This window comes from Hippocampus zosterae, chromosome 13 (genome assembly GCF_025434085.1).
Source record: "Hippocampus zosterae strain Florida chromosome 13, ASM2543408v3, whole genome shotgun sequence".
In the NCBI taxonomy this organism is placed as follows: Eukaryota; Metazoa; Chordata; class Actinopteri; order Syngnathiformes; family Syngnathidae; genus Hippocampus; species Hippocampus zosterae.
In genome coordinates this window covers 23147343-23172250 of record NC_067463.1, presented here as the reverse complement: position 1 = coordinate 23172250, position 24908 = coordinate 23147343, and the positions used below count along the sequence as shown (strand labels likewise).

The following is a 24908-nucleotide window of genomic DNA, read 5'->3' as shown; positions in this document are numbered from 1 at the left end:
AACTGTCAATTTCCCCAAAGCGGGACAATAAAGGATCTTCTCTTAACTCATCCAGTAGCAGCCAATTCTAGACCAAGTCTGAAAAGACGTTTCAAAACGTCTTTGGGAGTGAATAAGTTAAATGTGTGCACGGATCCATCGCTTGCGGCGCGACAAAATGCAATCTGCGCCGTATAGAAAAAGATATCTTTGATCATATATCTAAAAATGTGTGGGTGTGTTCAAGAATCGACATTTGACATTGGGCTCTGCATGAAAAAACAAATCGCTCAACCGAACGGTTGGCATAATGCGGGAGGGGGGGCGTAATAAAACGTCTGCTTGATCTCCTGCCGATCAAACTCAAAGCGCTCTTGAAATAAAAAGGACTCCATCTCCCGGCGTGCACCGCGCCTCTTTGCGGCATCCGCCCTCCCGAGGCGGAAAAGAGGACGAAGACGCGACGTCCGCGCTTCAACATAAAAGCGGGGCGCCCAGACACCTCAACGAGTTGAAAGCGACGTCGCGTGGACTCCGATGTTCCTCTAGGGACTACAACGCGCACCTCGTTTTGTTTTGTTTACTTTTCCTTTCCCGCTGACAGCAATGGTATAGAATTTGCCACCGTTGGTTTTATTTTGACGGGCCTTGTCCGGATTCGGAGGTGCTAATCTTTCCCTTTCCCAGAGGCCGGCCGTCTGGCGATTGGCGTCCAATCCGGATCGTCCTCGCTCGCCTCCTTCAATTCTTGCGGTTCTCACCTGCGGTTCCGACTCGCTGCGGAACGACGGAGACGGCGGGCGGGCGGGCGGACGCCGATGCCGGTCGAGCTTCGAGCGCGGCGGCGGAACGTGAAAATGCCGATGACGTTGGAAGCCGCGGGGCAGCAGGTGCGAGGATTATCATCCGCTCGCAATCATGGCGTTCGCGAGCAAGAATAGTCCAGCCTCGGTGCCGACCCACTCGCGCTTGGCGAAAATACGATACGGACAGAGAGAGCGAGAGATATGAATTGTATTTTTTTTAAAACGTAATTTCCATCCCACTATTCCGAGAAAGGTCGAAGCGAACTGACAGGGCAGACGATGGAACAACATCAATTGACAGTATTCAGCCTCTGGTGTAGTCCCTGCAAAAAAACGTCCATCATTTATTTTTCTTCCCAAAAGCAGGTGCTTCCAAAAGTCTCATTTTGAAAGGTGTGGGGGGGGGGGGGGGGGGTTCCCATCACTACTTTGAGAGAGAACGGCAGCCATCGGTTGAATCGATTCATTGCTGCACATGGAGCTCAGCTCTCCGATATTGTACAAAATCAATTCTTCCCTTTGTTGAAAATTCCAAATGAATTTTTGCATTCCCGTCTATTGCAAAATCGTTTTCCCGGAGAGGACTGCAGAAGTCGGAGAAATGCTGAAAAATCCCAAATGGGCACAATTTGAAGATCAACAATGCCCGGCAGCGATTCGTCCTTCATCCAAATAGCCGTTGACGCGTTGGATGGTCGATTCCTCAACCGAAGTGCATCGTCCCATTAGCTTCATGCTAAAACATCATTTGAAGGGGTGGGGTTGGGGGGCGGGGTCTAACGGAAGGTAGCGCCACGCGCGAAGGGTCGCCTCGACTTGAATCGATTCAGGCATCAGCACAATTTAGTCAATCACCCACCCCCTCATCCCCCCCAAAGTCTTGACAGGAAGTCACGGCGGTGAGACGGCCACAAGACGCCCGTGAACGGTGGCGGGCCTGATGGCGGACAAGACGGCGCCGCGCTGCCAGCTGAGGCTGGAGTGGATTCACGGCTACCGCGGCCACCAGTGCCGCAACAACCTCTTCTACACGGCAGGCAAGGAACTGGTCTACTTTGTGGCCGGGGTGGGCGTGGTCTACAACGCCCGCGACCACGCCCAAAAGTTCTACCTGGGACACAACGATGACATCATCAGGTCAGCCGCCGCGCTTTGCTTTCTTTCCACCTTTTTCGGAGACGCGCGTACGTTGAGAAACGACGTCTGCTTACGGTCGATGTGGGGGGGCGGGGCCAATGAAAAACGAAGGCCGCAGCAATCGATGGTTCGGTCCGTCGTTCCAAATAAGCGGATGGAAATTCTTCCCGTTATTTCTCGGCTTTGATCTGAAGTGTCTTTGGCGTTTGGGCCTCGGGCTCGCGGTGTTGTTGCGCAGTCTGGCGCTGCATCCCGACAAAGTGCAGGTGGCGACGGGTCAGGTGGGCAAAGATCCCTACGTGTGCGTGTGGGACACGTACGGCATGCAGACCGTCTCCATCCTGCGCGACGCGCACACCCACGGCGTGGCCTGTTTGGCTTTCGACGCCGACGGACAGGTGAGGCCCCGCCCGCCGCCGCGCCCGGCTCGGGCTTCGTCCCGTCTGATCGCCCGCCCTATCGCCGTAGCGACTGGCGTCCGTCGGTTTGGACGCCAAGAACGTCGTGTGCGTGTGGGACTGGAGGAGAGGACGCGTCCTGGCCTCGGCCACCGGACACTCGGACAGAGTACGAGACTCGCCTCCTTGCCCGCCCTCGGTCCGGAGGGCCCGCCTCACGGCTGTGTTGACCCCCCTCCGCAGATCTTCGACGTGGCTTGGGACCCGCAGCTTTCGGCGCGACTGGTCAGCTGCGGCGTCAAACACATCAAGGTGAAGTCGAGTCACTCCCAAAGCGGCCTTCTGGCGCGGCATGCCAAGTAAAACCGATCGAAGCCCCGGGAAAAAAAAATGCTGTCAAAAAGCCAAAACAAAACACCGGGCCATCATCGTCGAGTCCGTATCCAACTCACTTGGAGGCAGCGGTTACTCGTGGGGCTTGCCGATGCAGTGAAACTCCTCTGCGACGAAATCAAGACATTTTTCACAACGGGGGGGTTTTCACTGTAGCAAATTTGATACTGTTATTTGTACGCACAAGTATGCACGCGCGCCGATTTGACACTTCATGTCGTCAGCATCGGAAGAAAGAAAGTGCCAAATTGACCATCGGCATTGACTTTTAGTTCTGGACCCTGTGCGGAAACGCCCTGACCCCCAAACGGGGAATCTTCGGCAAGACGGGCGACCTCCAAACCATTTTGTGCGTGGCCACCGCCAAGGAGCAGACCACCTACTCGGGAGCGCTCAACGGAGACGTGTACGTGTGGAGGGGGGTGACGCTGGTCAGGACCGTGCAGGCGGCGCACGCGGTAAGTACGGCGGCGGGCGGGCGGCGACGGCGAAGGCCGCACTGACGGCACCTTTCAGGCAGGGATCTTTAGCATGCACGCCAGCGAGGAGGGCTTCGCCACCGGCGGACGCGACGGTTGCGTGCGCCTTTGGGACGTCGACTTCAAGCCCATCACCAAGATCGACCTGCGGGAAGCCGAGCAGGGCTACAAAGGTGGGAGCGTCCGCCGCCATCGCCGCTACCGCCGCGCGCCCGGCCCTCACGCCCGCCCGCCCGCCCTTTCAGGTCTGTCCATCCGCAGCGTCTGCTGGAAGGCCGACCGCGTTCTGGCCGGGACGCAGGACGGCGAGATCTGGGAGGTCATGGTTCGCGACAGGGACAAACCGCTGCTGCTGATGCAGGGCCACAGCGAGGGCGAGCTGTGGGCGCTCGACCTCCATCCCAAGCAACCCGTCGCCGTCACCGGCAGCGATGACCGCTCTGTTAGGTGAGCGCGAGGACCGCACTCGGGCACCCGCGTGCCGTACGGGAAAACCCGGCTTCCGAAACGCAACCCGTGAGCCTTTTCAGCCGCGGTGGCAACGCAAGATGGCCGCCGTCCGGCTTCAGTTGCCAATTGCGAGTCCGTTTTCTCGGTTCTTTTCTTTTTTTGGGGGTCAACGGACTCACCGCTCGCCTCCAGGCTGTGGAGCCTTCCCGACCACACCCTGCTGGCCCGCTGTAACATGGAGGAAGCGGTGCGCAGCGTTTCCTTCAACGACGACGGATCTCAGCTGGCTCTCGGCATGAAGGACGGCTCCTTCACCGTCCTGCGAGTCAGGTGATTCTCCGCACGCTCGCGCGCGGCCGGCGGGCTCGGCGTGGCTGACGACGACTCGGCCGCTCAGGGACATGACGGAAGTGGTGCACATCAAGGACCGCAAGGAGGTGATCCACGAGCTCAAGTTCTCCCCGGACGGCTCCTTCCTGGCCGTGGGCTCCAACGACGGCGCGGTGGACGTCTACGCCGTGGCGCAACGCTTTAAGAAAGTGGGCGAGTGCGCCCGCTCCGCCTCCTTCATTACCCACCTGGACTGGTCGGTCGACTCGCGCTTCCTGCAAACCAACGACGGCGCGGGACAACGCCTCTTTTACCGGATGCCAGGTAAAGCCCGCGACCGGCGCCGAGTCGTCGGAAACCTTAAGCGCGTCGTCCCCCGCGACCGATCGCCTCGGGCCTTTGTCGAGGCACGTCGTACGGGCCTCGTCCGAGCTTCGCAGATTCTTCTCCCCGGTTTTAGCCCAAAGTTGCGTTCGGACGCTCGGTCTAGCCGGAGTCACGTCGCGCGACTTGAGGTCCCGCCCCGGCGTTCCAAAGCAAAGAGTCGGCGAGCGACGGAGACCTTTGACCTCCTCGACAGCGGGTAAGCCGGCGTCCAAGGAGGAGGCCAAGGGAGCCCACTGGATGACGTGGACCGGCGTGCTGGGCCCGGAAGTCAACGGCATCTGGCCCAAGTACTCCGACGTGACCGACGTCAACTCGGTGGACGCCAACTTCGGTGGCGCCGTGCTGGCCGCCGGCGACGACCTGGGCCTCGTCAAACTCTTCCGCTTCCCGTGCCTCAAGAAAGGTCCGTCCCCCCCGCCCGCCCGCCGGGCCGAACGGCCGGCCGGCCTCAGAGCGCTTTCTTCCGTCCCGCAGGCGCCAAGTTCAAGAAGTACATCGGCCATTCCGCCCACGTCACCACCGTGCGCTGGTCCAGTGACCTGCAGTGGTTGGTCAGCACCGGCGGGGCCGACCACGCCGTCTTCCAGTGGCACTTCTTGCCCGAAGGCATCATGAACGGCGTCCTGGAACCCCTCCTCCAAGGTAAGGTCGCCCGACCGGAGTCGACCCACCCGCAGTCGGAGCGCAAAATCGGCGCTCGGCAGACATGTTGCGCCGCACTCACGTGCACTTCGACCCGTCGCCGCCGCGCTCTTGCTAGCAAACGATTGTCCGAGATACGAGAACCGTCGGTCGAGCGGCGTTCAACGCTCGCTAGCGGCGCTCGCAAAGTTTTCTTCATGGGTGAGAAGATCCGTGTGTAAAACTTGACGTGATCTTAGAAGGCTACGCGGACTCCGACAGCGGCGACTCGGACTCGGACGTATCCGACGTCCCCGAGATCGACTCGGACATCGAGCGGGAATCCCAGCACAACTACGAGCGCCAGGTGACCCCAAGACACAGCCGCGTTCTAACGCGACTGTTTTTTTTGGGCGGGGGTCATCTTCTTTGGACATTTGAGCGTTTGACCTTTGCGCTCGCAGGTTTACAAGGACGACCTGCCGCAGCTGCGCAGGAAGCTGATCGGGTCACTCAAGAGGCAGAAAGCTCCCGAGGAGGGTCTTCGTCTGCAATTTGTTCACGGGTAAAAATTCACAAGTTGCTCTTCATGCCCACGCTGGGGGGGGGTCGGGGGGGGGGGGGAACTCAAGTCAGAGTCAAAAGCCAAAGAAGCCAAAAGAGTTTTGGGACGGGATTGAGCTCATTGACTCCCAAAGACGGATTTAAACGTCTTTTCAGACTTGGTCCAGAATTGGCTGCTACTGAATGAGTTAAAGATGGTCAGCGAGGTGGGAGGGGGGGGTTGCCGGTCGTTCAGTTGGGGGAGGGACCGGCAACGCAAAAGGCTCCGTCCCCTCTGAGCCTCCTTTTAGTTCTCGGTACCTCCAATAACGTCCGGTCCGCTGCAGAGGCGCTGGGCAGCTCTGGAGGGGCGGAGGGGAACCCACCCCCTGAGGGGTAAGGTGGAGCGAGGCCCTTTCAAGATTTGAAAACAAAACAAGAGGATCTTGAAAAGAACGAGCCGGGGAAGGGATGCCAGAGTCGGTCCGCAGGCGAGCGGCGGCGTTTCGGAGCGACCGGAGGCGCTCGGCGAAGGATCGGCCCGCTCCGAAGTCAAGCGCCTGACAGCCGTCCGGTCGGGATGCCGCCGGGGCGGGAATTGACGTCTCTCAAAGTGTCCGCCGGAGAAAGGGCGGGCTGGACGGAAGAAGCCGGATGGATTTGCCGGTCCCATTTGAAATGGCCATCCGGTCTGAGGCTGGAGTTTGAGGCCGTCGGCTCGTTTTCGTTGAAAGTCGTCAACGTTTGATTTCCCGCAGGTACCGGGGCTTCGACTGCCGAAACAACCTGTTCTACAGTCGGACGGGCGAGGTGGTGTACCACGTGGCCGCCGTGGCGGTGGTCTACAACCGGCTGCAGCACACGCAGAGGTTCTACCAGGGCCACGACGACGACATCCTCAGCCTCGCCGCGCATCCACTCAAAGACTTTGCCGCCAGCGCGCAGGTACTCCGCCGTTCCGACGGCCGCGCCTCGCCTCGGGGGTTTCTAACGGGCCGCCCCCCCCCTCCCGCGGCAGGTGGGCCGAGACCCGGCCATCCACGTGTGGGACGTCTCCACTCTGAAATGTCTGTCGCTGCTTCGAGGCCACCACGGCGCCGGCGTGTGCGCGCTGGACTTCACCGGTAATCCGCCGTCCGTTGGCCTTCTCCCGGCGGCTCGGCGGCCCTTGGGCTTGATTTCCGCATTTTGCGCTCGTAGCTGACGGCAAGGGTTTGCTGTCGGTGGGAATGGACGACTCGCACTCGGTGGTCATCTGGGACTGGAAGAAGGGCGAGCGACTGGCCAAGAGCAGGTAGACGCCCGCCCACCCGACTAAGAGTGACCCGGGCTCGCCCTCGACTCGCCCTGCTTCTCTTGCAGCGGTCAGAAGGACAAAGTGTTTGTGGTGAAGAGTAATCCCTTCAGGATGGACAAGCTGGTCACTGTGGGGATGAAACACATCAAGTTCTGGCAACACACAGGTGGGAAACATCACTGCTGTCGGCGGCGTTGCGTCTTTGGATCCGCCCGGACGCTTTGTTTTCCTTCCCCGCCAGGCGGCGGCCTGACGTTCAAACGGGGGATCTTCGGGAACCTGGGCAAGCGGGAGACCATGATGTCGGCGTGCTACGGCCGCGCCGAGGACTCGCTCTACTCGGGGGCCACCAACGGCGACGTTTACGTTTGGCGAGAAACCGCGCTGGTGAAGACCGTCAAGGCCCACGACGGGCCCGTGTTCGCCATGTGCTCTCTGGACAAGGTCCGGAGCGGATGCCGTTTGTTGTCGCCGACCGAAGGGAAGGCCTCTCGGGGTGTTGACGCCGCCGGGCGTCCGGGTACCTTCGTAGCGGATTGTCTCCGCGATGAAGACGAAATCGGGGGGCGCCGGTCCGACGGCCGCACCTGCCGCTTTAGCCGTCGCGGGGTCGGCCGGCAAAGAAAAGTTTAAGGGAGCGTTTTAAGGGACCGGGTCTCCTTATTTGGAAACGGTGGGTGGCGGCGAAAGCCCGCCGGCTAGCTTTAGCCACCCCGCCGCTACGCCGACCCGTCGGGAAAAGTCAGACGGGTATCGAGAACGCGGTCCACCGGCGGGCGTGAAGCGAACGCTCCGAGAGGGCTTCCCGCGTACCGTGTCGCGTACGGGTTCCCAAACTGTCGCCCGGACCGTGCAGGGTTTCGTGACGGGCGGCAAGGACGGCGTGGTGGAACTGTGGGACGACGCCTTTGAAAGGTGCCTGAAGACCTACGCCATCAAGAGGGCGCTTCTGTCCCCCGCGTCCAAAGGTGGGACGCGCCCGCCCCCTGCCGGGGTTTTTCCGCCGCCCGAGCGCCGACCCCCGTTCGTCGTTGTGCCTCTTTAGGGCTGCTGCTGGAAGACAATCCGTCGGTCCGAGCCATCGCGCTAGCGCATGGGCGCATTCTGGTCGGCACCAAGAACGGAGAAATTCTGGAGGTGGACAAGAGCGGTCCCATGACGCTGCTGGTCCAGGTCAGACTGAACGGAAGGCCGCAGAGCGGGGGCGGCACCGCTGACGCGTGGTCGCCTTCAGGGTCACGCCGAGGGCGAGGTCTGGGGTTTGGCCGCCCATCCGCTGCTTCCCGTCTGCGCCACTGTCGGCGACGACAAAACCCTCCGCATGTGGGAGCTGTCGGCCAATCGCCGAATGGTGGCCGTGCGCAAGCTGAAGAAAGGTTTGTCCTCCGTTTGGCCTCCGTTTGTCCCCCCCCCCCCAACCCCCGCGTCCGACCGCTCTGGCGCTTTGCGAAGGCGGGCGCAGCTGCGCCTTCTCCCCCGACGGCAAAGCTCTGGCGGTGGGTCTGAACGACGGCAGCTTCCTGGTGGTCAACGCCGACACGCTGGAGGACATGGTGACCTTCCACCACCGCAGGGAGCTCATCTCCGACATCCGCTTCTCCCAAGGTAGGCGGGGGCGGGCGGGCGGGCGGGGCCGGGGAAATCCAAAGCCTTTTGTTTCCGCCGGCGCCTCGCAGACGCCGGCAAGTACCTGGCCGTGGCCTCGCACGATTCCTTCGTGGACATCTACGACGTGCCGACTAGCAAGCGAGTCGGCATCTGCAAGGGAGCCGTTGGCGGCGTCACCCACCTGGACTGGGACTCCAGAGGTCAGCCTCCAATCCTGGGCGCGGGGGTGGGGGGCGGCGGGGGCCCTTCTTCAGCTTTGGACCGCTTGCAGGGAAACTTCTGCGGGTCAACGCGGGAAACGGAGAGCGGCTTTTCTTCGAGGCTCCCCGAGGGCGCAAGCAGAACGTGGACGCGGCCGAGGTCAGAGAAACCGCCGAGGGGCCGGCGAACGCCCGCCTGAGCCCGCCTGGTCCCGTTGCAGGCGGACAAGCTGGAGTGGGCCAGCTGGACTTGCGTCCTGGGTCCCGGCTGCGAGGGAATCTGGCCCGCCTTGGGCTCGGTCAACGCGACGTCGCTCAGCAAAGACGGCAAACTGCTGGCCAGCGGCGATGACTTTGGCTTCCTCAAGCTCTTTGGCTTCCCGTGCAGGGTGAGGCGGGGGCGCCCCCCCTCCTTTCTCCACCCAACCCTCTGATCCGGTGTCTCTTCCTACCCCAGGGTCACTTCTCCAAGTTCAAAAAGTACGTGGGCCACAGCGCCAATGTGACCAACGTCCGCTGGTCCAACGACGACGCGCTGTTGCTGTCGGTGGGCGGGGCCGACGCCGCGCTCATGATTTGGCTCAGGGAGCCTCCGGGTCAGAGGGAGAACAAAGCGCTCGACAGCGAGGAGTCCGACGACGACGCCGAGGAAGACGGAGGTAGTAGCGCGCGTGCGAAAAAGCGCGGCGGTTTTGGGCAGCGCGGAAACGACTCCGCGGCCGCCAGTCGATCTTCTCGGCGTTCGGCTGAGAAAAATCCCGTCTTCACCTCGTTGGCAAGCGTTTGGATATCAATGGGAATAAACTGGAGTCGCAAGGTGTCCCGCAAGGGTCCGTCTTTGGCACCGGAGCAAAGCGCCGCTTCTTCGGCGTCGTCCCGCGGGGGAAAAGGGGGCGTCCTGGACTTTGCAAAAGAGCATCTTTCTATCGCCGTGTCATCAGGCTACGACAGCGACGTGGCTCGGGAGAGGGCGGCGGACTACGTGACCAAGGTCTACTCTCCCAGCATCCGGAAGATGACGGGAACCAAACCTCACCTGCAGCACAAGGAACTGGCGCCGGAAGAAAGGTAGCGGCGTCGCCAGCTCGGCACTTTTCGGATCCCGAGTCTCGGCGCCGTCATCCGGCCGGCCGTCGCCTTTTCAGACCTCCGGTGAGTCGGGCCGCTCCGCTGCCCGACAAGCTGCTGCGGAACAGCGCGTCCGGGAAGAAGAAGGCGGTGGAGGCGAGTCCGGTCGAGCGCCGGCCCTTTTGGGCCCCGCCCCCGGCGTGACGGCGGTTGTGCCGTTGCCTTTCCAGGACCTTCGGCTGGATCACGTGTTCGGGTACCGGGGCTCGGACTGCCGCAACAACCTTCACTACCTCAACGACGGCGCCGACATCGTCTTCCACGCGGCGGCCGCGGCCATCGTGCAAAACCTGTCCTCGGGTTTGTAGTCGGCGCCGGGAACGTGGCGGCCGGGAGGGGAGCCGCCGCGCGGGGGCCAATCCCCGTCTCCTGTGCCGACAGGAACTCAGAGTTTTTATCTGGAGCACACGGACGACATCCTGTGCCTGACCGTCAACCAGCACCCCAAATACCAAAACGTCATCGCCAGCGGGCAGATCGGTGAGTCGGGCGCGCTCGCCGGCCCCGCTCCTCCGTGTCGAACGGCCGCCGCCGCCGCATGCACCGGGGCTGCTTTTGCACCATCTGCTGCTTTTCTTTTTTTTTTTTTTTTGTCGGCGTCCTTATCGGCCGCCCCTCCGTCAGGAGACACCACGGAGCTCCCGGGTAAGCCCCGCCCGCCCCAGCTTCCGTTTTGCCTCGCGGCCGGCGCTCCGTCGGCGGCTTTGCGGAACAAATCCGGCGCGGCGGTGGCGGCGGCGTCCTCACGTCGGCGCTCTGCGGCCGCAGGGTCGGCGCCGTCGGTCCGCGTGTGGGACGCCGTGAGCAAGCAGACCCTGTCCATCCTGCGCTGCTCCCACGCCAAAGGCGTGGGCTACGTCCACTTCAGCGCCACGGGGAAGCTGCTGCTGTCCGTCGGGGTGGAGCCTGAACACGTCGTCAGCGTGTGGAGGTGGCAGGAAGGTGAGGTCCGCCGCGAACCGTCAACCACTGTCGCACGCACACGCTTTTTGACGGCAGGCGCCAGGATCGCCAGCAAAGGGGGCCACCCGGAGCGGATCTTCGCAGTGGAGTTCCGGCCCGACTCGGACAGCCAGTTCGTGTCGGTGGGCGTCAAACACGTCAGGTTCTGGACTTTGGCGGGCGGCTCGCTCTTGTACAAGAAAGGCGCGCTGGGCGCCGTGGAGGACGGCCGCGTGCAGACCATGCTGGCCGTGGCCTTCGGAGCCGTAAGTGTCCGGTCCCCCTCTCGTCTCCGTTTCCTCATTTGGGAGCAAAGTATCGCATGACTGCCCTCCGGTGGCGGGTTAAGGCCATCGCCAAGCGTTTTTGCTCGGCCTCCCGATTTTGCCGGCCGCCTCAGCGACCGACGTCTCTGTGCGCACACTAGAACAACCTGACCTTCACCGGCGCCATCAACGGAGACGTGTACGTGTGGAGGGAGCACTTCCTGGTGCGGGTGGTGGCCAAGGCGCACAGCGGGCCAGTCTTCGCCATGTACACCACGCTGCGGGACGGGCTCATCGTCACGGGTGGAAAAGAGCGTCCGTGAGTACACCCCCCCATACCCCCCGCCGCTCGCTGTCTCCTCGCCTGAGCGTCTTTCGCGGCCGACAGGACCAAGGAGGGCGGCGCCGTCAAACTTTGGGACCAGGAGATGAAGCGATGCCGAGCCTTTCAGCTGGAGACCGGTCAAGCGGTGGAGAACGTCCGATCCGTCTGCAGGGGGAAGGTAGGGGTTGGGGGGGGGGGGGGGGGGTCGCCGTCCCCGTCCGGCCGCCGGCGCCGAAGCGCGGGCTAACGCCGGCCGGTCCAGGGCAAGATCCTGGTGGGAACCAAAGATGGCGAGATCATCGAAGTGGGCGAGAAGAACGCCGCCTCCAACACCATGATCAACGGCCACACCCGGGGGGGCATTTGGGGACTGGACGCGCACCCTTTCAAAGACGTCTTCATCTCGGCCGGCGATGACGGAACCGTCCGCATCTGGGACCTGGCCGATAAGGTCTGACGCTCCGACCCCCTTTATCCGAGCGTCCGCGGCGCCGAAGCCGACTCTGTTCCTGGTCTCCTAGAAACTCCTGAACAAGGTGACCCTGGGCCATCCCGCCAAGTGCACGTCGTACAGCCCCAACGGCGAGATGGTTTCCATCGGCATGGAGAACGGGGAGTTCATCGTCCTGCTGGTCAACTCGCTCAGCGTCTGGGGCAAGAAGCGAGACCGCAGCGTCGCCATCCAGGACGTACGGTACGACCGAGCCGCGAGCCTCGCCTGCCCAAGTGACTCGGGCATCCGATCGGGACGCCTCCCGGGCGACGTCTCGGAGGACCCGGAACGCGACCGTGTCTCCCGCCCGGCCCGGGAACGCCTCGGGATCCGGCCGGTAGAAGCGGCCGGGGAGGGGCAATACGTCCGGGCTTCATCCCCCCCGCCCCTAAGCTATCGCTAATACCCCGCCGCCCCACCCCAGCCCGAAAATGGCTAAAAAAATGAATGGATGGATGGATGGCTGAATTCTGAGCGCCTTTGCTAGTTTCAGCCCAGACAACCGTTTCCTGGCGGTGGGGTGCGCGGAGAGCGCCGTGGACTTCTACGACCTTTCCCTGGGCTCCTCCCTCAACCGCATCGGCTACTGCAAGGACATCCCGGGCCACGTCATGCAGATGGACTTCTCGGCCGACGGCAAGCACATCCAGGTCGGGGGCCCGCCGTCTCTCTCGCTCTCTCTCTCGCGCCGTTGGGCTGAGCGCAATGGCTTCCCCACCCGCAGGTGTCCACCAGCACCTACGCCCGGCAGGTGCACGAGGTTCCTTCGGGCAAGATGGTCACCGAAGCGGCCCTGGTGGAGAGGATCACTTGGGCCACGTGGACCAGGTGAGGGCGGACACTCCGCCGCGCTCGCCGGGGGTTGGGTGGTGGAGGGGGCCATTCGGATTCCTGGCCCGCCCTCGGCGCGTTTCCCGCTCGACGGCCCGAAAAAAGGCATTTTTTGTCAAATGGAACGCAATCTCTTCGATCAGGAAGCAAAAGAAGTGTCAGAATGCGGCGTGTCGTCAGGCAAGCCGGCGCCGGGCGGTTCTTCGGACCGACGTCCCCTTGTCGTAACCGAGTCGTCGGCAAACGGCGCCAAAAAAATCGCTTTGTCTTCCCTCCACCGGGTCGGGATGAACGTAACTGCTCGTCCCTCCCCTTTTGACTTTTGTGGCAAACGTTTGCTGGCGCAGCATCCTGGGCGACGAGGTCCTGGGCATCTGGCCCCGCAACGCCGACAAGGCCGACGTCAACTGCGCCTGCGTGTCCCGCGCCGGCCTCAACTTGGTGACCGGCGACGACTTGGGCCTCATCAAGCTCTTCGACTTCCCGTGCTCGGAGAAATTCGTAGGGACCGCCGCGCCGCCGGCCGGGCCAACGCGGCGCCGCCCGGGGCTAAAGCGCCTCGCTCGTCTTTTGCAGGCCAAACACAAGCGCTACTCGGGACACTCGGCTCACGTGACCAACGCCCGCTTCGCTTGCGACGACAAGTTCGTCATCAGCGCCGGCGGCAGCGACCGCAGGTGACCCCGCCGCCCGCCCCGCCCGCCCCGTCCAAAAGTGGCTCGTTTTCTGTGGGCTTTTTCAAGCTGGCGGGAAAACCTCCAAATTGACCCGACGGCTTCCATCGCGCCGCCTCTCGAAAGCGAGTCACTTTTGACGTTGCTCCCCGAAAAGCGTCGGCCCCCCCCGACGCTTTGACGCCGGCGTGTTTTCTCCTTTGCAGTTTGTTTGTGTGGAAATGTCAGTAGCCGGCGGCGGCGGCCCGCGCCAGGACGGGCCTTTGCACTCGCAGCGGCAGCGAGCGGCGCCACAAACGGAGAAGCACGCCGCCTGTCCCTTTTGTCAACTGTTGCCAACCCCCCCCATGAAGTTTCTTTTAGTTTTGGAGCTTGGACACTTGATGGAGGGAGATCCGAGCGACGAGAGCCTCGACATTGAACGGACAACGGCACAGTCATATCTTTGTACATTGGGAAAGTTTTTTTTTTTTAGGGAGGGGTCGCAAACTAGCCAGTGCGCTACGCACGTTTAGCCAAGGTCACTCATGGCTAGTGTTCTTGATTTATCGGGTGTGGTCGACGCACGCCCGGTTCGGCAAAGTTGCTTTCATTGGCGAGGCAACGCGCGACATCGCTCGCCGTTGCGCCTTCACGATGTGGAATTTGGCGACCTCGTCCAGCACAAAGTGGAGCGTGCGTGTGTGAAATTTCGTCTTGGTATTTGTTTTTCATTCGGTGCTCACTTGAAAACTGTCGGAGGAGTGAACCGATTGCTGGCTGCAATTTTCCAAACGCTTTGAGCACGCCCACGAGCGTATTATGTCCTAAGATGTGATTTGAAACGACTTTCACGTGACAAAACGTAAATCAAGACTCACCGTTCAGAAAGCGACGGGGGCCGCAACGAGGGCGTTTCCAAACTTTGGACCGGTTGTCCGTCCCCGGAAAGACTGCCGAGTTTTCACGTGGACGTTTGCGATATCTGTTCTGGAAATCTCCTGTTCACGAAGCCGTTTTCAAAAGTGTCGTTGATGTTTTGAGGTCTTTCTCATTGCAATTGTTGCCGCCCTTCAAATCTGTTGACAATGACGGTCAAAAAGGTTTTTGATTTTGACATCAACTCGCTTGAAGTCTCGTCATTTCTCAAGCTGGCGATCGACTTCATTGTGCGTCAATGTCGCCGGAACGCTTTCCAGTCGTCGTTCTATCGGACGGCGTCGACAATTTTGATTTGGCAACGGCCGCACTTGGAAAAGAATAACCGGGAGAAGAAAGTGTCACTTCAAACCCAAACCGAGAGGACGAAAACGCGTTCAAAAGGGTGATTTGCTGACGCTCCGTATACAGTGGTGCCAATTTATCGAGGAGGCGTCCGTCGCCATGTTGTTTTCTTTCGCGCGCTTCGGGATTGATCGACGTCGCCGGCGGAGGGATCTGCTGTCGCGCTCCCTCCGCCCGCGGCCGACCTCACCGCAGACCGGGCCCCGCCCGCCACGTCGGTTAGTGCCTCGACCGACTGGCCCGCGCGTGGCAGCGGCGGACATTTTGTTTCTCTCGGGATCCCACCGCCTTCCCCGCCCCCCTCCCCCGCGCCGGTGGCGTCCCGAGGAGCGCGTCGGCGGCCGTCGAGCGAGCCTTTTGGCAGCCTCCGGACGGGTTCGCCTTCTCGGCGGCGGCGGCGGCTGTCGAGCGCGGCGGCGGCGCCGGGATGCCGGGCATGATGGACAAAGGTTCCGACTATTTGGGCAAGGCTCGCTCCAACGGCACCAAGAGTCCGTCCAACGCGTCCAACGGACACTTGACGGACGAAAGCGCCAGTGACGACGAGCACGGTGAGCCGCCCGCAAACCCGCGGCCGGCCGGCCGGCTAGCCAGATAGCTCGGACGGCCGTCCCCCCGAGCCCCCGTGAGCTTTGCTTTTTCTTCCCCGCAGATGTCGGCATGCGAGTCGGAGCGGATTATCAGGCCAACATTCCCGATTTCGAGGCCGGTGAGCGCGCTTTCTTCTTCCGCTTCCGCTTTTCCTTCCTCCGCTCCGGGTCGAGCGCGAGAAATGCCCGCAAACGGTCTCCGCGGCCGCTTTGCGCGGCGGCCGAACGGTGGGCGGCCGGCCGCTTTCGCTCTCGCTGTCGCTGTCGCGGCGGCCTTGGAGCGGGCGAGCGGCATCCTCCGAACGCTCGCGGGCGTGTTTGTGCCTCTCTCCGAGAAGAGGCGAAAGGAGCAACCGAGCGAAGGAAAACTTTCACTTGCCATTGTGCGTTTGCTTCCACATTTCAGCCTCTGAGACGCTGACGGGTCTTGCCGTCGCACCCCCCCATCCCAATTGAGATGAGCGTCACTGTCGGCTCCAGTGCAGTGGCGGTTCTGGATCAATTTCACTGAGGGGGCCGGGCTGGGGCCAGGGGTTTTGATGGGGTGGGGTGGCACATTCAACCCAGGGCTAAAAAGACAGATTTCGAAATCTTATTTGACTTTTTATTTCTTCAGACTTTGAAATTGTAGTCATAACATTACAGTGATGAGGAAAAAAAACAGTATTGGGAGGGCTAAAATGTCTGCTAGCGTAACAATACGCCAAAGCAGCCGAGAAAGTATTGCCGGCTGCCATGGCAACGGCGCGTTAGTCTTCTCTTCTGGGTCATGACACCAATGACTCCAAATTGATTGCGAATAGTCGCCGAGCGATCGGCCCGTTGGCGAACGGTCTGAAGTCCCGGTTGAGGTCCGCCGTGGCTTTTTGATCCCCTGACGGCGCCGCCCCCGCAGGCTCCGGCAAATACTCGGAGCGGGACAACGGCGGGATGTTGGTGTGGTCGCCTTCCCGCGACATCGAAGACGGCAAGCGTGAGTGACGTCCGCCTGGGGCCCCGCCCACCTGTCCGTTTTGTCGCTAACGCCTTCTTGCTCCGCAGTGGACGAGTACGTGGCGCTGGCCAAAGAGAAGCACGGCTACAACGTGGAGCAGGTGGGTGCGCCTCACCGACGCTCTTTAACAACGGCGACACCGGTCACCGTGTTTGTGTGTGTGTGCGGCGGGGGGCGGGGCCTGCGCAGGCGCTGGGGATGCTCTTCTGGCACAAACACGACATTGACAAGTCGTTGGCCGACCTGCCCAACTTTACGCCTTTTCCCGACGAGTGGACGGTGGAGGACAAAGTTCTCTTTGAGCAGGCGTTCAGCTTTCACGGCAAGAGTTTTCACCGCATCCAGCAGATGGTAAGCGCCGTCTCCCGAAGGCCGCCGCCGCCGCCGCCCCTTTGGGAGTCCATCGACGGCACGCTGTGACGTCAGCTTCCAGACAAATCCATCTCCAGCCTGGTCAAGTACTACTACTCGTGGAAGAAGACCCGCTCCAGGACCAGTCTGATGGACCGCCAAGCCCGCAAATTGGCCGGCAGGAGCAACCAGGGCGACAGGTGACGCAACCGCGCTTAGCCCGCGACCCCGCCCCAAACGCGTGGCGCCACGGCGGCGGCCTCTTTCGCCGGCTCGTCTTTTCACCGCCGGCCGTTGTCGTCGCAGCGACGAGGAGCCGGAGGAGGCCGACGCCGCCGAACCCGACGACGGCGACTACGACCCCCGCAAAGAGGCCAAGGAAGAGGTAAGTGGGCGCGACTGGCGCCTTGAGCCGGACTGGCGCTGAGCCGGACCGACGGCGACGTTTTTCGCAGCAGAACCCGGCGGAGCCCGCGGCGCCGGCCCCCAAGGCGGCGGTGGCGCCGGGCCGGCGGGAGCACCAGACGCTGCAGCACCGCCACCATCAGCGCTCGCGATGCCGGCCCCCCAAAGGCATGTACCTGAGCCAGGACGACGTGGTGGCCGTCTCCTGCGGCGCCGCCGCCGCCAACGCGCTCCTGCGCCGGCTGGACGTGGAGTTGGTGTCCCTCAAGAGGCAGGTAGGGGGCGCCCTCACTCAAAGCCCAAGTTTGAGCCGCAAAAGGGCCAAAAACGCCCCCCGTCCCCCCCTCCGTGAAGAATTTGGACCGTTGAGGCTCCGAAATCGTCCCGCTAGTCCGGCGGTTAGCACGTCGACTTCATGGCCCGGAGCTACCGGGTTCGATTCCATCAGCTGAGCTGGGCCTCTGTCCGCTTCAGGTGCAAAACGCCAAACAGCTGAACGGCGGACTCAAGCACGTCTTGGAACGCGGAATCGACGACTTCCGCCTGCCCGAGGTCGGTGGAAGAGCGCTTGTCGGCGTCCCCCCTCCCCCGGCGCCGGCGCTTTCTAACGGTGCCCGCCGACTCTGCTTTCAGAGCACTCAGAAGGTGAACGCTCGCTGGACCACTGACGAGCAGCTGCTGGCCGTCCAAGGTGAAGCCTCGCCTCGGTTTTGGCCCGGCCAAACGATCGGCGAGGGCCGGCGATCGTTTGGCCGGGCTTCCCGTCGCTCGGGCCGAGACCTCGTTCGGGGTGTCGGGGGCCCGCGTCGAGCCCGATTTGATCTCTCGTGGGCCATCATATACGTGCCGAAACCTCCCCCCACCCCAAAACGGAGCCCGTGGGCTTTCGCCAAACTCTTTTCAACTCGAGCCGTCAAGCGGCATTTTGCGATCCTCGGTGCGGTCCGGGCAGCGTTCGGAGTCGTGGGACTTTCCAAATTCCTCTCCGGGAGCGGGTTTGATTGCAAAATGGCCACTGAGGCGTTGGCGCCGGGTAGCCCCGCCCGCGGAGGGCCGGCGAGGCCCCAAGTTGAAAGGTTTTTTCTCGCCCCCCCCCCCCCCCCCCCCCCCGCCGTGTCTTGCAGGGGTCCGCAGGTACGGCAAAGATTTCCAGGCCATCGCCGACGTCATCGGCAACAAGACGCCGGGACAAGTGAAGAACTTTTTCGTCAACTACCGCCGGCGATTCAACCTGGAGGAGGTGCTTCAGGAGTGGGAGGCGGAGCGAGGGGACGGCGGCACCGCCTCCGGGGAGGAGTCCAAAAACGCTTCGGCCGCGCCCTCCGGGAGGAGCACCGACGAGGAGGACGAGGAGGTGAATCGGATCGGCCGTCGTACTTGAAGTCGGGGCTGGGCCATTCGTACCGCAAAGTTGACGCGCACCCGGTGGCGGGGGGGAGGGGGGGGGGCACGTCCGCCACGCGTGCTGTAGTTGCGCTTTCGGCCCAAAAATAGCCTTCGCCAGGGCCTCGCCTTCAGGAACTCTGCGATTGCAGCTCGCCGTCGCAACAGAGCGAGCTCGACTTTGCTCTCGTTCAAAGACGCTTCGGCGATTCGGCAAAAAACGGGAAGATGGCGCGGGCGTTTCCAAACGGCATCGCATCGCCCAGCCCCGGCTCGCCGACTCGGGCGGGACCGGGCGGCCTGACTCGGGCTCCGCCCTTTTGTTCCAAGGCTCAGGCGACGTCGGGGGCGTCTCCCGCCTCGGCCCCCCCGTCTTGGTCTCAGGCGGCGGCGACGACGACGACGAGCCCCGCCTCCTCGCTCCGCCAGCCGCCGCCGCCGCTCTTGCGGCCCTCGCCGCCGGCCGCGCCCTCCCTGCATCGCCAGCCGCCGCCCCTGCAGCAGCAGCCCCGCCCCTCCCTGCAGCAGCCCCGCCCCACCTTGCAACAGCCCCGCCCCGCCTCGCAGCAGCAGCCGCCGCCGCCCCTCATCCGGCCCTCCAAGCCTCCGCCCCCCCGTCTCAATCCCCGCCCGTCCGCCCCCCAACCGCCTTCGGACGCCGCGTCGTCTTCGGCCCTCCACTGACCCGCGCCGGCGACCGAAACGGCCCGTTTGTTGCGGGACGAGACGCCCCTGGCGGTGTCGGAGGCAACGTAATAGCTACGCCGCAGGGGGGGGGGGGGGTGGATTCTGCGTGCGCGCGTGCCCGTGTAATATACTTTGATGTATATGTAATTTATGTGTGCGTGTGAACATATTGTCCCAAATATTTGCAAGCGTGCGTACTCGAGGCCGGAAATAAGTGGGCGTGGCATTTTGCGCCTCGTCCAATCAAAGAACGGCAAAGTGGCTCCGATAGGATAGCGCGTCGAGTCGTCATGACCGTCGCGTTACTTGTCGATTGATTTATTTGTCCTCACTTTTGACGTGTGCGCAATAAATGTTCTCCAAAAGACGGCGGATGGATTTTCTTTTCAAATCCGTTTAGCTTCCCGTCTGAACATGTCGACGGAGAGCGGGAACAATATATGAGGACCTTTGATCCCCCCCACCCCCGAGCACATCTTCCTCAAATGTCAATCGAACGATTTGAGGCTCGGAACGGACGAATCGCATTTGGTTCCGATGGTGATGGCAAACGTTTGGAGGAACGCGCGGCGGGTCAGCGAACCAATCGCTCGCAACTCCGGGCGATGCGCGTGCGCTTTGTATTGAAAACTAGAGCTGTCAAACGATTAAAATATTTAATCGAATTAAAAACGCAACTGTCATAATTAACTAAAAAATTAATTGTGATGACTCACACCTTTTTTAATCGTTTCTGAATTCCCTTTGACATTTTTTGTCCTATTTTTCCCCCCATTTTAATGCTCTCATCAACATGGAATCATGAATCCGTTTTCTTGACGCCCGGCTCGACGGGGACGCGCCACCAATAGCAAAGCGGAGAGCCGTCCCCGTCGGTGCGTGAAATGGTGTCGGCCGCCGTCCAAACGGAGGACCCGGCCTCAGCGTCCGCGCGAGGGCCGCCAGAGGTTGCAGGAAACTTGCGGTCGGCGGTTTCTGAGCATCCTGCGTCCGCGTCGCATCGGACGCTGCCCGAGACGCCAAACCAGCGCCCGCCCGAGAACGTCGAGGAGGGAAGGTAGGCGGCCGAAAAGAAACCCGTCCGGACCGCGAGTCCTCGCGCCGTCCCCTTTACGGTCGCACATTGAAGGAAGGCCTCGGCTCGGTCTTCAGACACGGGAAGTTGCGGCCTGACGAGCGGCCCCGTCGTCTCCAGACGTCTCTCCGCCTTCTCTCTCTTGTCGCACCGCGCTAGCTTCTTAAGGACGTACTGCTGCGGCGGTTTACGGCCCATTTTTGTTTGGGACCTCAAATGTCCGCCGCTTCCGCAATAACGAACCCGCGCATCAAAAGTAGCGGCGGCGGCGTTCGGGTTTGCCGTCAAACGGACTTTTGTCTTCCCGTCGGGATCGCAGACCTCGGTGAAGGTCGGCCAAGGTCGCGCGGCTCCTCGGCGTCCCGGCCCCGGCGAAACTCTTTGGCGGTTTGTGACCTTGTTTGGTGGCGGGCGGCGATAAGGCCCCTCGCCGGGCAGCCATCTTTAGAACATTATCTCCTCCCTTAAGTGCGCTTATCGGGCCCGCCGAGCCCGTTCCGTCCCGGTCCCCGTCAAAGGACACGTGAGCGTTGGGTTATTTGCGGCAGCGCGACGGTCTCGCTTTGTCTTCCGACCTTCCTCGGAGAGCGCGAACGCTTCGGATCGCCGTTCCACGCCAAAGGAAGTGGCCAACGCGGGCGGGAGCTCCTTCTCGACTCCTCCTCACGAGTCCCGGTCGGATGCTTCAGTCTGCATCGGCCTCAACTGCGCTCGTGTTTTTGCGAAAAGAGCGTTTGGACTTTTTGGACTTTTTGGACATTTTCCATCCCACGACCCCGAAAGGTTCGCAGGGTAAGTTTTGAAACCGAGCGAACGATGCAAAGATGACGTTTCATCCAAAGCGAGAGGTAAGACGTCAATCGATGGCAAGACGCTCAAAGTTCCCGTCTCTCGGAAACGTGCGTATCTTCTTGATCGTTTGCTATTCACTCCCATGTGTAAACCACGACGACGCATGGACTCGTGTTCATGAAATTCATTGAAAGGGTAACGAATTAATGCCCTCATGCAGGGGTGGGCAAACAACGGCCCTCGGGCCGGATTCGGACCATTGGTCTTTTTAATCCGGCCCGCCCAAGAGCGGTGCACAATTAAGGTTTGATTTCGTTTGGACTTGTAATGACAGTTATTTCAACACCAGGTGGCGCAGTTACTTCAAGTTGCAGAGCCCAGGGAGGGACGGGAAGACCAAGAAAGAGCGAGAGAGTAACGACCACGGAAGAGGGAACGTGATATGTAACTGATTAAACGAAGCGCGTAACAAAGTACGAAACCTGGAGTCGCAGAGACTCCAATCTACGAGACTTTGAAAAACAAGGAAGCGATTCTTACTCGGTCCGATTCTCAGAGTGAATTGCTCGCGGCTCAAGTCAATGAACATTTCCTAGGATGGTTTGATTGTTATCGTGTTCAAAACTTTCCGCAAACTGGACCGCGAATAAGAATCAGAGAGCAGTCAAATGCGTAGAGCGTGAACGACAGGGGGCTCGGTACGCATCCTTGAGGAGAACCGCTCCTCACATTTGACAGATGCCTCGGTTTCATGACAACTTTGACGTTCATATTCCTCAAGTGTCATCAATAATTAAATAGTTTCCTTCTGCGGCAGGCCAGCGCAGGAGCCCGAGCATCTGGCAGCGCGTCGAGCCATGACGTCCTGGCCGCCACTCGTTTTGTCGGCCCTGGTCTTGGCCGCGGCGGGGTGCCGCGCGGACGAGGCGCTCGGCAACCACACAAAGTGCGGCGGCGGCAACGGCCGGTGCAAGGACGGCGTCATTTTGCCGCCGTGGCGACCGGAGGACCCCGAGCTCCTGGAGCGGGTCGCCAGGGCCGCCATTTATTTGACGGGCTTGGCGTACGCCTTCCTGGGCGTGTCCATCATCGCCGACCGCTTCATGGCGTCCATCGAGGTCATCACGTCTCAAGAGCGCGAGGTCGCCGTCCAAAAGCCCGACGGGGAAAAGTACACGGCCACGGTGCGCGTGTGGAACGAGACGGTGTCCAACCTGACGCTGATGGCGCTGGGCTCGTCGGCGCCGGAGATCCTGCTGTCGGTGGTGGAGATCTGCGGGCACAACTTTGACGCCGGCGAGCTGGGGCCCAACACCATCGTGGGAAGCGCCGCCTTCAACATGTTCGTCATCATCGGCATCTGCGTCTACGTCATCCCCGACGGGGAGAGCCGCAGGATCAAGCACCCGCGGGTCTTTGTCGTCACGGCCGCCTGGAGCGTCTTCGCCTACACTTGGCTCTACCTCATCCTGGCCTACTTCTCCCCGGGGGTGGTGGACATCTGGGAGGGGCTCCTCACGCTCTTCTTCTTCCCCGTCTGCGTGGGCTTCGCCTACGTCGCCGACCGCCGCCTCCTCTTCTACAAGTACGTGCACAAGCGCTACCGAGCCGGCAAGCGCCGGGGGGTGATCGTGGAGACCGAGGGCGAGCCCCCCCGGGACCCGGGGACGCCGTCGGAACCCCGACGTCCGGCCGAGGAGACGGAGCGGCTCTTCGGCGACCGCCGCGCCGGCGTCTTCGCCTTCGAGGAGCCCGCCGTCACCGTGAGCGAGAGCGTCGGCGTGATGGAGATCCCGGTGGTCCGCAGCGCGGGGGCCCGCGGGGCGGTGGCCGTGCCCTACAGGACCGTGGAGGGGACGGACAAAGGCGGCGGGGAGGACTTTGAGGACACCGGCGGCGTCCTGCGCTTTGACGACGGACAGATCCGGTGAGTGCCGAATCGCTTTGAGCCCGCTTCGTCATCGACCCCCCCCACCCCACCGCCCCCTCCCCTCTTTGCATTTCAGTCAAACGCTTCGGATCAACATCGTCGACGACGAAATGTACGAGAAGAACAAAACGTTTTGGGTGGAGATGGACGAGCCGCGACTGCTGGAGATGAGCTGCGGGAAAGGTGGGGGGCGACATTTCGGACCCCCCCCCCCCCCCCCCCACGGCCTCCTTTTAACCCTTCCCGGTCACCGTTTGACAGGCAAAGACCCGGTCTACGGAAAACTCCGACGAGAAGACCAGCGTGAGCCCTCTTGCGCGGTGACCGCCTCAGGTAGGCTTTTTGCGCAGCGGCGCGTCCGTCCATCCGTCCGTCCGGCTAGCGTGTGCGTGTCTCTCAGGGGAAGCCGAGGACTGCGGGACAAAAGAGGAAGACGGACGCGCCGGGCAGCCAACCTTGGGCCAGCACGTCAAACTGGAAGTCGTCATCGAGGAGTCGTACGAGTTTAAGGTGTCGCCCTCATCCAATCTTCAAAGACGTGGAGGACGCGGGCCGTTCCTCTGCCGCTCCCGTTTGACAATTGATTGATGGATCCTGCGTGCGTGTGTGTCAGAACGCAGTGGACAAGGTTCTGAAGAAGACCAGACTGGCCGTGCTGGTCGGAACCACGTCGTGGAGGCAACAGTTTGCGGAAGCCGTCGCAATCGGATCAGGTACGAGTTTGCCTGTCGCGGAAGCTTCGCCGCTTTGACTCCGGGCCGCTTTTGTCGGTCTCGGAGCGCCGATCCCCCCGGAATGCCGAGGTCCGGTCTGCAAACGCAGCACGTCTCGCTTGCGTCTAGGAGACGATGACGACGGCAAGAAGCCGCCCTCCGGTCTGGACTACGCCGTCCATTTCCTGACCGTCTTCTGGAAGCTTCTGTTCGCGCTGGTCCCGCCCACCGACTACTGGAACGGTTGGGCGTGCTTCGCCGTCTCCATCGCCGTCATCGGCATGCTGACGGCGATCATCGGGGACCTGGCTTCCCATTTCGGCTGCACGGTGGGCCTGAAGGACTCGGTCACGGCCGTGGTGTTCGTGGCCTTGGGGACGTCCGTGCCAGGTAAGGCCCGACGCGGCGGCGGCGTCCGGCGCGGCCCGCGGAATCCCAAGCTCCCATCAATCCCTCAGATACCTTCGCCAGCAAGGTGGCGGCCAGCCAAGACCGCTACGCCGACGCCTCCATCGGCAACGTGACGGGAAGCAACGCCGTCAACGTGTTCCTGGGCATCGGCGTGGCCTGGTCCCTGGCCGCCATTTACCACCGCTCCCGAGGCCAGGTGTTCAGGGTGGACCCGGGAACGCTGGCCTTCTCCGTCACCCTCTTCACCATCTTCGCCTTCGTATGCGTCGCCGTCCTGGTCTACCGGCGCCGACCCCAAATCGGCGGGGAACTGGGCGGACCGCGGCCGGCCAAGACGGCCACCGCCGCCTTGTTCTTCAGCCTGTGGTTGACGTACGTCGTCCTGTCCTCGCTCGAGGCCTACTGCCACATTCCCGGCTTTTGACGCCGCCCCGCCAACAAAGTCCAAAAATCAAAAGACCGGCGTTACGGGCCGACTCGCTGTCGGCATGTTTGATTTGGCATGAGCGATAAGATAAGAAAACCTCTAGTCGTCTCCCAATGGAGAAATTGCCAATTCAAACGACGAGACACATTATTTGAGCTCATTTCCCGATTCCTCCATGAACATGTATGCCTGAGAACCAACTTTATGTCGTCATCAAAGTCGGTTGCCGCTCTATCTTCTTTTGTTCCGGTTTCATTCGATTGGAATATCTTTTGGTCAAGTCTAGGAGGTTTTTGCCCCCCCCCAGAAACACCACCGCCATGACTTTGCTCTAACATGTTCCTGATGCCTTCTCCCCCCACCCCCCGTATAATGTTCTAACCTGGATTTTACAAATTAGAAATGAGGACATTTCTCTAGTGGGAAGGGGAAGAATGTAAGCTTATGTTCAATTATGAATTCTTTTTATTATGAAACCAACCAAGTAAATCCATTTTTATGGTAAAAGGTAGAAAAATAAATACATGAATAGAAAAGTATTTTTCTCCTATCATCTGTGATGTGTTTGCTGTACTTTAGCACGTGTTAATAATGACTCAT

At 61.5% G+C, this 24908-nt stretch overlaps 3 protein-coding genes across 11 annotated transcripts; all 3 read left to right on the top strand.

Annotated features, from left to right (window-relative positions):
• The first annotated feature begins 666 nt into the window (after positions 1-666).
• Positions 667-14377, top strand: LOC127613041 (echinoderm microtubule-associated protein-like 6). Of its 6 annotated transcripts, XM_052083919.1 has the most exons (43): positions 667-869; positions 1664-1922; positions 2161-2320; positions 2391-2489; positions 2564-2632; positions 2986-3171; positions 3230-3365; positions 3438-3639; positions 3835-3972; positions 4040-4296; positions 4553-4762; positions 4834-5001; positions 5241-5347; positions 5445-5545; positions 6282-6468; positions 6542-6647; positions 6724-6817; positions 6886-6986; positions 7062-7264; positions 7677-7788; positions 7866-7993; positions 8055-8196; positions 8273-8425; positions 8497-8628; positions 8700-8788; positions 8850-9017; positions 9086-9287; positions 9570-9696; positions 9774-9852; positions 9927-10056; positions 10138-10236; positions 10381-10401; positions 10525-10698; positions 10756-10964; positions 11126-11283; positions 11353-11467; positions 11552-11740; positions 11811-11983; positions 12270-12432; positions 12507-12610; positions 12961-13114; positions 13190-13290; positions 13494-14377. In XM_052083919.1, exons 2-43 carry the CDS (start codon positions 1726-1728, stop codon positions 13516-13518), a joined length of 5868 nt encoding a protein of 1955 aa, XP_051939879.1. In that variant the 5' UTR covers positions 667-869; positions 1664-1725; the 3' UTR covers positions 13519-14377. The 6 variants fall into 6 exon arrangements, with proteins under 6 accessions (XP_051939879.1, XP_051939878.1, XP_051939880.1 ...); XM_052083918.1 differs by having other exon boundaries at positions 5244-5347; positions 10525-10964; XM_052083920.1 differs by lacking the exon at positions 10381-10401.
• Positions 14378-14604: 227 nt separating this feature from the next.
• On the top strand, positions 14605-19327 carry rcor3 (REST corepressor 3). Of its 2 annotated transcripts, none has more exons than XM_052083948.1 (12): positions 14605-15101; positions 15203-15259; positions 16036-16113; positions 16182-16234; positions 16324-16485; positions 16561-16685; positions 16792-16870; positions 16941-17165; positions 17365-17442; positions 17524-17581; positions 18015-18244; positions 18604-19327. In XM_052083948.1, the coding sequence occupies exons 1-12, from the start codon at positions 14978-14980 to the stop codon at positions 18955-18957; spliced, it is 1623 nt and encodes a 540-aa protein (XP_051939908.1). In that variant the 5' UTR covers positions 14605-14977; the 3' UTR covers positions 18958-19327. The 2 variants fall into 2 exon arrangements, with proteins under 2 accessions (XP_051939908.1, XP_051939909.1); XM_052083949.1 differs by having other exon boundaries at positions 14607-15101; positions 16944-17165.
• A 1076-nt stretch (positions 19328-20403) lies between these two features.
• LOC127613053 (sodium/calcium exchanger 1-like) lies at positions 20404-24869 on the top strand. Of its 3 annotated transcripts, XM_052083939.1 has the most exons (8): positions 20406-20827; positions 21645-22754; positions 22834-22940; positions 23019-23090; positions 23158-23267; positions 23371-23470; positions 23600-23860; positions 23929-24867. In XM_052083939.1, exons 2-8 carry the CDS (start codon positions 21685-21687, stop codon positions 24303-24305), a joined length of 2097 nt encoding a protein of 698 aa, XP_051939899.1. In that variant the 5' UTR covers positions 20406-20827; positions 21645-21684; the 3' UTR covers positions 24306-24867. The 3 variants fall into 3 exon arrangements, with proteins under 3 accessions (XP_051939898.1, XP_051939897.1, XP_051939899.1); XM_052083938.1 differs by having other exon boundaries at positions 20404-20827; positions 21655-22754; positions 22834-23090; positions 23929-24869; XM_052083937.1 differs by having other exon boundaries at positions 20404-20827; positions 22834-23090; positions 23929-24869.
• The last annotated feature ends 39 nt before the right edge of the window (positions 24870-24908 follow it).